General features: G+C 41.6%; 1 protein-coding gene across 8 annotated transcripts in view; it reads right to left on the bottom strand.

The window, feature by feature from the left end:
- LOC108025210 (tropomodulin) overlaps positions 1-12,162 on the bottom strand; it is a 50,485-nt gene that overhangs the window by 26,346 nt on the left and 11,977 nt on the right. Inside the window, exon 1 of one of the 8 annotated variants that reach the window (XM_044090803.2) lies at positions 7,214-7,549. The exons of 6 other annotated variants lie outside the window; for them this stretch is intronic. In XM_044090803.2, the coding sequence (XP_043946738.1) occupies positions 7,214-7,354 (141 nt within the window). In that variant the 5' untranslated portion in view covers positions 7,355-7,549. Of the gene's footprint in view, positions 1-7,213; positions 7,550-12,162 lie in introns of those variants that run through there. One more of the 8 variants, XM_044090804.2, reaches the window with a different exon arrangement.

Below are 12,162 nucleotides of genomic sequence, written 5' to 3'. Positions count from 1 at the left end.
ATTAATTCACATTCTGTTGTTAAAGTAATTGATTGAATGTGACACCGAGAAAATTTCATTTTAAGCTTTCATTGCCTACTTTCTGGCTGGCTTTAATTCCCCGGCAGTTGAAAACTGCCTGGTGGACTTTTGTACTTCCTTTTTTTTATCGATTTCTAGCCTGTGTTTCAGCCTTTTTGGGTTGCTTTTTGTTCAATGGCCGTTTTTCCTTCTACATTTTTTCTGTAGCGCTTTCATATTTTTGGTTGTTTTTCTTTTTGGCACGCCGCAGCGCGTTTTATTGTTTTCTTTTGAGCCTGAGCACTTGAGTCCTCGAGGGGCATACACACACTTGACCCCGTTTGAAAGCGCCGAGCATTGAAACTTTACAATGGGTCCGGAAAGGGGCGGAGCGGGGGCGTGGCCGGGCATTTAACTCTTGCCGGGGCGGTTTAACTTGATAGCTGTCAGTGTGTCCAAATGGAAATTAAAGTTTCATCAAACGCTCAGAGCCCTCTAAGCGGATGTGGGCCAAGTTTGCCGAGAGTCTTTCGAGGGGCCACTCTGGAAATTTAAATTGAAATTAAACTGAAGAACCTACACACACACACCAACACACCCATATCGAAGGAGAATCAAAATGTATTAATCGAAAATTATAGAGTTTTACATTCGAATGCAAACCTATTATAATGGAACATTTTACGAGTACGGTTATATACTCCACTATACATACTTAGATATATGATATATACATTCGAACAATAATAGTCTTAGTCGTCGGTCGATAAGTGCTAAGCATTGAAGAATATTACACCCTAAACTGTATCGAACTCGTAGCTAGATCTGAACAATGAATCGAGGAAATCGAAGCGAAAATCGAAATAAATTAAATAAAGCGAATAAATGTTCTTTATGAAAAGAGAGAAGAGGAGGAGTTTAACTTGGGGGATGGAGAGCAGACAACTTTCATGATGAATTGCTAAACAAGTTTAGTTCAATTAAATTATGTTAGAGTGAAAAATACACTTAAATTGAGTTGTTCACCACAGATGACATTACCAGCTGCCCTTAGGCAATGCTTTTGAAATGTCCATTAAATATTTAAATAACAAGCGGGGAGGATCTGCATCTAGTTTGCAATGTAGTCATCCCACAGGATCATCTGGGATTCTTTTTCAGCATGCCAAAACGAGGTTAACCCCACTTGGGCCCGCCCGGCTGAACGGACCCCCGGGCTCGTCCGCTTTGGCGAATTGAGTGACCAGTCCATTAACGTTCCCATTTTCGCTTTGCAGCCCCTTGAGGAAGTGTTAAATGGCATTGGGCAATTGGCATGAGGAGAAATGAATACATTATTTCAGCCGTTTAGCTGCAAGGAGCGGGAAAAGCGGTGGGGAACCGCTTGTCATGTCACTGGGTCCTCGGACAAAACTTTTGGCTCTCGTCCAGAATGCAGAAAGAAAAGCTGCCGGCCGGGCATTTTCCCTTCCTCGGTTTTCCCATCTGGTTTATTTTCCTTGTATGCAACAAGCTTGTGAGTCCCCTCCGCCCCAAAAACCCCTCCCCCCATGCATTTTCCTGGGGCCACTGCATTTTTGCTGCTCCTCCCTTTGCCTACTGGGGTTTGTTTTTATTGCATGCCAAGATGTCTGAGCTTTCAGAAGGCCGGCGGACATGATGAGCAGCAAAAACAAAGACCAGAGGCGCTGGGCCAGGGGGCGGCAGGGGCGGCACGGGGTTGGCGGGCCGGAATGCCACCGAAATGGATTTTTGTTATTGTTATTGTCGCTGGTCTCGTTTGCTGAATTTTATTGCATTACAATGAACTGCGCCTTGACCAAATTTGGTCAACAAATGAATCGAAATGAATGGGAAACTGATGCGGAAAAATGTACAGAGGGAGAAATGTGTTCGAAATACATTTCCGATCAGTTTTGTAATTTATAAGGTTTCTAGATTACAAAATAATGTATTTATTTTACAGTTGGAACTCAAATATAAATTGTGTGCATTGTACTCATTAAATAAAAATACAACACTATGGAAATGAGATTTAAATCTTGTATGGCAAAATAATGAATATATTTAAATGCAGAATAAAATGTCACACTGTCAGATATTTAAAATCTGGAAGGCACAGTCGAAATATGAGTTGGTCTTATCGCGAGATCTCCCATCGGAAAACGCTTAAAACAGCCGACAGTCAATTTTTCACTTGGCATTGGCCGACAGCTGTCGAAGGTTGGTGAAGCCAGCAAGAGATTGGGGATAAGCGGGAAAAGCAGGCCGACTGTATGGCGAAAATGGAAAACACAGCCCACAGTACTTATTTAATATTTATTTAATATTTATTTTGTGTCACTCGCCTGCCCACTTTGATCTGTGCAGCGACAAGTTCTTTGCCAAAGTCAAGTCAGCTGAGGAAAATGGGGCGGGGAAATCGAGGGGCGAGGCGGGGGAAACAGGAAAATGGGTCCTTGTTCCACCCAATTGACAAACGAAAATCAAAACTAATTAGACGCAAATTAATGAGCCATGCCACAACAGAATCACCGAGAAAATCAGCAGGCGCAGATGAGAAGAAAAACAAATGTGATGAAAATGCGATGTGAAAATGTGAGAAGCTGACAAACAATTTGGCAGCGTGGACAGCCAAGGGGCGGGGGGTTTTCCACCCAACCGCACCCCCTTTGGACCACCCACCTCCCTGACCTTTCAGCTGAACGAAGGAAAACTGGTGGACTATCAAAATAAACCATCGAACAAAAGAGAAGTCTTCATCGTGGCTCCCTTAGAACGTAGAAATCTTAGAAAGAGATGTTCTCCAGAGAGAAAAATTAGGGGGAGCATCGCCGCACAAATCTATCAACTCACACAAACTAACAGCGGTACAAACACACTGGCAGGAAAATAGGAATGGACCACACGGCGTATGCGCAATTCGCCTTGGCAGCGGGCCAACGCTCTATACTTGGAGATCAACGGAAAAAGTTGCTGATTTTTTGCCAGAATTATTTATAACTGCTTGTTCATGCACAATCACAAATATCTATACGCCATATGTATCTGTATCTGTATCTGTTTCTGTGTCTTATTTTCGAAACGAATCGCTCTTCGGCTCTTTCTGCTCAGCTGTGTTAACTTGGCCAGCAGAAATGTGTATAAGACAGTTCGAATTGTTTCCTTCTGATCGTGGAGTCGAGTTGGAGTAGCGCTCTCCAGGGAGCGAATGAATGAATGCTTTGTTTGGATGAATGAATACCAAACTTACTCGGGAATACTACTCTTTGGGCGTGGATGAAGTCGGAAGACGGCGATTGCTTACCTGCAAAGAGAAGGAGAATAAAAGAGCATTAGTTATTACGCTACAGAAAGATTATGTATTTCACAGATGAACGACTGCGCTAATAAACAAATAATTAAACTGACATATAGCTATCAAAGTATTTTTAACCATTCTAAAATCCCAATGGAGCCGATTAGGAAAAATATGTAGAGAGCCGAATAAAGAATCATTTTAAACATTTCATTTAAATTAAATGTTAGTATTCGAAGAGGAATAAATGTGTAATTCTTTATATAAAGAGCTATTAAAGTATTTTTAGGAAAAATAAAATTGTTGATAGAATAAATTCTGGCACGTTTAATTTGTCTAGACAAATTTATGGGGCAATGGAAGGTAAAATTGTAGTGAAATATATGTGTATTTAAGGAATTTAAATCTTAAGTGAAATAAATTAAATTATTTATATTTATTATAAGAACTAAGGCCGCAGATATATTTCCCTTAAAGAACGAGCTGGTATGATTAAAAATTTAAATGATCCTGATATACTCGTATTACCCATAATTGAATGTGGCTTCATAGTGCCACTCCTGCACGTTTTATTAAAATTAAAGCAATTTATATGCAAAATGCAGGCTGGGAAAGAAAACAATAACAAATCTGGCCATGTGAGTAATGCCAAAAAATAATAAATTTGCCAAATGAGTTGGCACATAATAGATATACATGGGTGGCAAAAAATAAATTTGAAGTATATCCAATTTTGCTAATGAAACGCTTTATTATCTGGTTATTTCGCCCATCGAAAGTGCGCAGCCACAAAGGCCAAAAGCGGCTCAAAGTCAATTAGCCTCTTGAGCGAACCCTAATGATCCCCGGAAAGCCCCTTCGTTCCCCCTCTGACCAAGTTAATTGCACAAAATGAGTGAAAACCAGCTGCCGCCGTGCCGAACGAGCCACTTGAAGAACATATAATTTATTTTACTGCACATATAAACATTTATATATTAGAGTCGTCGAATAAAACAAAATGGCTGAGGAGGCTCCCCTTTATGCTCCTGGTCGGATTTTCCCTCCCCGGCTGCCTTTGCAGATGGGAAACAATCGTAAAGTGCTTAATTAATGCCCACCTACATGCGAGGAGGTGCAAAAGTGCTCGGGAGTCGGGTTTCCCGGGAAAATGCGACAGGAAAAGGGCGGCGGGGCAGGGCATCACTTTTAATTAAAAGATAAAAATTCCCTGTCCAACGCTTTACGAGGTGGTTCGGGTTCAGGAAAATGGCCGGGGAAATGCGCCTTTGGAGGTGACGCGTCAAAACGCATAAAACGAAGAACGAGAAACTGTTAAAGAAATTAACACAGCTAAAGTGGCATCCGCGCCGCAGGACGAGGGGAAGCATAAAGGGCCAGGTGGAAAACTGCTAGTGGGAAAACTGGGTGGAAAAGTGCGGGAAATGCGAGCTTAAAGCGCCCCCTCAAGTCAATTAAAATTTAACTCAATGAAATATGTAAATCATCATCAAATTCAGCCTGAAGAGCAGTGCATTCGAGGGATCAAATTAAAAATTGCCAGATGAAAAGTGCCAAGTTTAAGCATCTTAACAAAGAGGCATTCAATTAAGTTATAGATCCACTGTAAAATATTTTACTATGAATTATTTAAAACATTACATAATTACTCATTGATGACTAAAAATATATGGACATATATATAACAAATGATGAATAAATCCGAATAAAATAGAAGTGGATAAGAACCCTTACATAAGGTATCTAGTTATTATTACTATTCTCACTACTCCCAAGATAATCTCCATATTTTCAGTGGCTTCTTCTACAGACATTGGTAAAGGGAAAGTAGCAGAGCTACCTGCACTGCAAAAATCCCATTAACAGCCCTTTGATGGCTTTGCTCAACGGATATTTGTATCACTACCCTGCTCATCCAGGATTTCACCCTACTCCCCCTTTTGTGATATCCTGTTTACTGCATTTTTTAATGGCTTAAACTCCTGAATCGATCCGCAGACTGCATTGACTGCCTCGGCCCCACTTCCCCGATGAACTCGGCCCGGTGTTTTGCAAAGGAAAACCCAGGGATGAAAGTCGGGGAAAGGTGAAATGGGAAATGGGGAAAGGAAAAGTCAGGGAGCGACAGAGCGGAAGTGTGTGTGTGGATTGCGTAGCCGTTGTTATTGTTGCGCCTTGATTGCTGCCATGAAAACCTGCGGATAAAAAGTCAACTATTCGGGCCGCACACGCGAAAAAATACCTTAATATTATAATTTGAAAACACATGATGCCGCACTAGTGAGAAAATACATTCCAAAGATATTTGTCATATCTATTATATTTTACTGAATTTGTTTAAAATATAGTTCCATTGACAGGTAGGTAATACCTTTTTTAACCCGATTTTCGCTCAAGGATGAGAGCGTTTCTCCAGGTGTCCCTATAAATGCTAGTCCGTATGCTCATATGTGGGACTGCTCCGTGCCAGCTGGAGTCAGTCGGAGAATGTTATTTTCCTTTCATCCTGCTTTTTTATTTTCCTCTGCTTTTCCTGCACCTTTCCCTGTTTCCCGTATACTTTTTTTGCTGATTTGAGAAAGGCAGTGCCAAAATGCCGCTGGGCAAAGGAAAACAAGCCGGGCGGGCAAACAAAATGTGTGAGTGGTGTGGTTAAGGGGGCGATGTGCTGCCGAGGACACCCAACACCCAAGTGTTGGTACATTAAGTGAAATGAAATCCTGTTAAGCGAAACAATGAAGCTATTAAAAAAATATGTAAGCTCCTGCTATATACCTTCTCTATGTGTGTGCTGCTCCTAAGACCTTCGCAATTTCTGCACTCCAACCGAGAGCCAGGTAAACCTCATAATATCGTTTAATAAATACTTTGCAGCTTGATTGATTGCTCTCCAGCATTTTGAATTCCGGCAGCGACAGGTGGGCCAGAATCTCTTACATCCGAGTGGCGTTCCCGAATTACCCGCCTTCTGTATACATATACATAAGTACGCCCCAGTAATTTATGCGTCCAGGCCTTTCCCCGGAGGGAAAGCAAGCGAAACCACCAGATTGGATCCCATGTGGCTGAGTACAATCAGAATGGCAATGGCCACTCCCCGCCCCAAGATTATCCGCCCAGTTTTCCCAGAACCCCTCGCTGCTCCTCCTCCTGAAACCCAAACCCAGCGACCTGGAAATGCCTCATCTTCCCCCCCTTTTCAAGTTTGGAACCCTTTTAGTGGTCGAGCAGTTCCTTCCCAGAATTTCCTCCCCCCGGAAAAGTATGTGCATGCATTAGTGGAAACCTGGGGGAAATTCCCCGCCTTCGATGGTGATTAATGTGGCTCGGTTTTGTTTATTTCGGGAACTCAACCAGGCGCAAAAGCGTCACTAAATGCTCCGGTTAATTAGCCATCGATGAAGAAACCAAGGAGTATCGCGAACTTGCCTTAAATAAATGTTTTTGTTTATAAATAAAGAGCATGTTTTGGCAAGGTGGAAATTGAGTGCTAATTGATTTTTGTGAAAAAGTATTTCTAAGAATAATATTATTAGCATGGCTCTTAATATAAAATAGTAAAAAATATATTGTGGAAGGAGTAAGTTCTTTTTCATAAATTAAAAGCATGCGCATATGTAATAACTATTTTTTCCTGCAGCATAATAAAATATATATAATATTATTGTTCTCCCCAAATCTCGTGACTATTTCCCCGAGAAATTCACAAAAACCCAATAAAAACAGAAATTTAGTCTATGCTTTCCTCAGACGTTTTCCCTAACGACCAGGAAAAATAAAGAATTTTTAAAGACGCACTGACACTCTCGCTCGGAGAAACCAACGACGAGTGGAACTTTCAATCCGTCGGGCATTTGTCAGTTTGACAGTTTTCAGGGGCGGGCGGGTTTTCCGCCCACTTTCCCGCCCTCGTACCTTGGTGGTGCGGGTCTTGCGCCACTGGGAGGTTTTCTTGGTCGTGGTGGTGGTGGTGGTGGTCTCCTGCTCCTCCTCCAGCTCCTCCTCCCCCGAGTCCTGCCCCTCGATGACGTCCTTGTCTTTGGCAGCGTCTGCCATGCTGAGTGTGTGCTTTCGAGAGTGCTGTAATCCTTTCTAGCCCCGAATTCTTCGCATAAATGCTTTCTTCTCACTTCTCACCCACAAATATTATCGTATAATTTTGCTGAATTCTTTCTTTTGAGTGTGTGACTCACGAACATCTTTTCTCGCTCATTTTCACTGGAAACACATTCGGTTCTTATTTTGATATCTGCGCCTGAATTTGAATAAAATATTATTTATCCATTCGATTCGAACGCTGATTTTGTTATTATTTTGCCAGAATCTCGCGCTTTCTCCGGTGCGAATTTATGGCTGCAGCTGCCCGAAAAGTGAAATTCTTGGCCGTAATTAATTAAACGCGTTCGCCAACAACATCAACAGCTGTTTCGAGTGCAAATTTGTGCGCCAAACTTGGCCGGCAATTAAATTCTGTAATTATTTGTAAATAAACGGCAATGGACGCGGATTTATGAACTTATAAATGCGCCAGAGGCGTGGGGGATTCGTCCATAAATTAAATGCGGATTTGACATTCATGAATTATGGAGAGCCAACCCCTTCACCCCACACCACTTTATCCACCCTTTTTTCTGGGAACCACATTTGTGGGTTCTTAAGCGAAAACTTTTGTCTATAATTAAGCGAATTACTTCCTCAATTTCAGAAAGAAATTTTCATAAGCTGAATAGCAATTAAAAGAAATTTGGGGTTGGGGCTCTCAGCAGCTGTAGTTCAGACAGAAATTACAGTTTAGAAACCCATTTACACACAGAAAACACCTTGAAGAATTTTTGTCGCGATTTAAAGTGTTTTAGATTACATTCTAAAGTAAGTCGACGAATATGTGTGTTAGATGGCCAAGAACCTGTCCAGAAAATATACGAAAATTCAATAAAGGCAAGATTCTATTCACTTGACAAACGTCCTAAGCATTCATATTTATTCGCATTTATAAATTCTGGTTTCCAAGGAACAAGTTGTGTGGTTAAGTTCTGTTTTGTGCAGGAAAATGTCCTTTTTGGGGTTAACCAGAAATTGTGTAATAAAATGGAGGGCTTAAAGTCCGCACTAAATGCAAAGTGAATGTTGGAAAAATATTTCCGGTGAGTGCAAAAAAGTTCATGAATTGAAATGTTTAAAAATCTGCGTGGCCTCTGTTTATTCTGCTGTAGTATTCGATGTTTTATTGTTTGAATTGTGTGTCGACGGGTCTTAAATTCGTGTCAGTTTTTGTGCGAAAAGTGTTTTGTATCAAGAGCATTTCCATTTTAATGCACTTTTATGGCGCTGAAAATCATTTGTTTGCATTGCATTGTTCTGGTATCACTGTTGTTGATGTTGTTTTTGTGTGTGTGGTGCTGTTGGATTATTATTTGTTTGATTTGGGATGCGTGTTGCTGTTTCTGCGGCGTGTTGCACTTTTTTGGGTCTCGTTTGGGTGTTGTTCGTGTTCGAGTGTGGTGTTTTAGTGCCTGTTTTTGTTTCGGCTCCGATTTGCATTGATAGCGCGTGGGTTCGGTGCTCTGGGGTTTTCCAGAGGTGTGTTGTGCAGGTGTGTTATGGCATTATTGGCATTATTTTAGGTGGAACAACATTTGTCGGGCACGGTTTTTCAGCCTCAGCCCCAGAGACGCGCGTCGAACGAACTGAGTGCCAGGCGCGAGTTTTCCTTGCCAGCGCGGCTGGCCGTCGGAAAATGTGTGGAAAATGCGGCCCCAAAGAAAGAGAGCTGGCTAATAGAGCGGCGCACACAATCAGCACTTAATGTGGCCGCGGGGAGCTGAAAAATTCCGCAATTCGCTCATCATCTTCAAAATGAAAAGCCAGCCCGCTCTCTTATGTTATACACTTATTTTTTATATTTTTTATTGTTTGTTTTATGAGTGGTGTGTGTGTGTTTGTGTGTGCGGAAAATGCTGCCACATTTCCCTCACTTTTTATCATATTTTTCACATTATGTGCCACCCTTTGCGGCTCATGTCAACGCTGCGTATGCGTAATTTCGCTCTTTGCTGTTCGCGAACTTGCCAAAACAGGTGAACACACGACTTTCGCCGACTTTCGAACACGAAAAACAAATTAAGCGAAATTCCGAAACGTATTCGCACACTCAAAAGTGTGATTTTCGAATCTGAATTTTGATTTTTGGCTGCCTCGATCTCGGCGTGTAGATGCGACTGCCTTTGGTGGCCAACTGAACTGGCGGATCACTCCCCCCATCGAATGTTACTTTGCCTGCCTGCTTGGCCTTTGTCTCACCTTTTGTTTTGACGCTTTCCCGGGTGTTAATCAGCCAGCCCCTCTCTGATCTCCCCCCTTTCCGCTGATGATTTTCCATCATCCTTGTCGCGTGGTTATTGCGTTTTCCCAAGAGTATTTTTAGGTGCTGGTGGACAAACTGCGCTGCAGTGCACCAGGAAGATGCTTTAGTTTTGCCAGATTTATCTCGCAATCACTCTGAAAACGACGGAAATCCCGGCTAATGAGCTGTTTGCTTTTAATTAGACCGAAATTTTCATTTAATTTGAATAGCATTGATTGGGTTTTCGCTTATAAAGGCCGTCTTTATCCCAAATCCCAGCTGTCCCTTTGCCCGTGTAATTAATTGCTGCGCCTTTCACTTTTCCCCCTCCCCCTTTCGAGGGACCAGAAAGTTTTTCTTTCTCTCCGACCCACAAAGTTGTACTGAAAACCCCCTCCAGCTGGTCCATATAAATAAACAACAACAAACGATTCGTAGGCACAGCGCCTGCTAAAAATAAAACGCTCGGATATTTCCACCCAAAAAAGCGAGAAAATAAAATATTATTTATAGCCCAAGGCGTCGTGTGTATGCGCCCCTATATCAATATGCAGCGAAATGATTTTTGAATTTCCAATTCGCAGCTGGATTTGCAGCATGTTGATGTAAAAATCACAGATGCAAATGCGGCGCAAAAAAGGGGCAAGAAGTGGGAAAAGTACACAAGACTGCAAGGTAAAAATCGGGCTAGATAAATGGAAAGCATTAATGGGGGAACACACTGCAGCCTGGCATTTTCCTATCGATGTTTACAAAAGCGGCGGAGAGGGAAAATAAATCATCAGCGGGAAAAGGGCGTGACAGGCGTTAAAGGGCTTTAACCCCGCGAGGCGGAAAATGGAGGAAAATGCGCGGCGGAAAGGAAAATTCACTGGCAGTTTGAGAGGCACTGGCGAGGTGAGTCAAGGTGAGTTTCCCCCTCGATTTTCCGCCCACTGCTTCGTGTCAAAAGTGATCATTGACATTGTCGCATAGGCACACACACAGGTGCCAAGGAAAAGTCTCCCGCAGAGGAAAACTCTCACACACACATGGCCAAAGAGTTGCAGGTGTGCTAAGAGCAACTTTCTCTTCGATAATTAGCTCTTTTTGGCACGCACACACCTGCTGCTCCTGCCAAAAAAATGAAAATAAAATAATCAAAGCGCCTGAGGTGAGCAAACTGTTGCTTCTTCTTCCCCGCGGCCTTTTCTTTTATTTTTCCCATTTTCATTTATTTTTGTTCGGCTCTCGAGTGAGTGTGTGCGAGTGCCCACCACCTGATTCACAGTTTCAGCCGAGTGACCGAACCGCTTTCAAGGTAAATCATTTCCAATTTCAGCGTGGAGAAGGTGAGTTCGCCGCTGGCGAGGTGAGTTTTGAAGTTGAAATTCGAAATGAGAGGATTGGAATTGTTTTAACATTTGAACCTTCTTTGGAAAGTGATGATTACGGGAGATCTTGGGAGGAAGACTAATTTTTTAAACTATTTTTTAAAGTTCAACTCATTAAGTCTTAACGAAAAATAATTAAAAGGTGAGTTCACCGCTGGCGAGGTGAGTTTTGGAATTGGAAAGAATACAATTTGATGTTTTATTGATTTTTTGCTGTCTTTGGAAAACGAAAATTATTTCACAAAGAACTTCGGATTTAGGTATAAAAAAAATAAATTTAAAAGAAACATAAAAGTAAATTTGCACAACAAGAACAAGGCACACTGACAGTACAAGTCGAAAAGTTCGCCTGTTCTTAAGCACAAATAAAGCTGATACTACAAAGACATAAAGCAAATCCCAGGACTTCCCCTGACCACCGAAAATCCCCCCGTTAACCGCTTCTGCAGAGGAATGCTTGGCTCGCCTGACCATGTGCCTGTCTACGCCCCATAAATATTATTTAATTTTATATATGTTTCTTTCCGAGCCATTAAAATTATGTAGGTTATAATTTAAATAATCAAACACAAGGAACGGCGCAGAGAGCAGGCGAAACATCAAATGGAAGGCAGAAATGTTGCTAAAGAATTTCACCTCGTCTGGGGTCGCCCTCCCAAAAAAGAAAACACGAGCACATATTGCAGAGAAAAGCGGAGAGAACCGTGTGTTGGGCGGAATATTTATAGATTTTGTTATTGTCAAAGTGTGTTGATGGGTCTCGGTGTAAGGAAGAGGGGTGACCGAACAGCAAGTTCAGGGATTATGGGCTTGGGCCCCGAAAGTCCATCAATGAATCAATTCCTGTAATGAGTAATGTTCCGGACTAAATTTAAACGTATCTGAAGCTCTGATATCATCGAGATTTATTTTCGGAAACATTTTCCAGCTAAATCGACAGAAAAGAATTGTTTATATTTTTATGGTCATCAAAATTTTCGTTGTTTTTATTTATTTACTTTTAGTATAATTATAAATATAATATAAGTTATTTTAAAATGATAGATTATATATTCCGATAAAGTGAATGCCAAAAATCAAGCATAGACACACAAGGTTCAATGAACCATAAGCCCATTTAAGATATTATCATTTTTAAGACATCTGAA

The sequence above is a fragment of the Drosophila biarmipes genome, chromosome 3R (genome assembly GCF_025231255.1).
Source record: "Drosophila biarmipes strain raj3 chromosome 3R, RU_DBia_V1.1, whole genome shotgun sequence".
Lineage (NCBI taxonomy): Eukaryota > Metazoa > Arthropoda > Insecta > Diptera > Drosophilidae > Drosophila > Drosophila biarmipes.
Note: the sequence above shows the minus strand (reverse complement) of the source record. Positions and strands in the feature narration are given on the sequence as shown.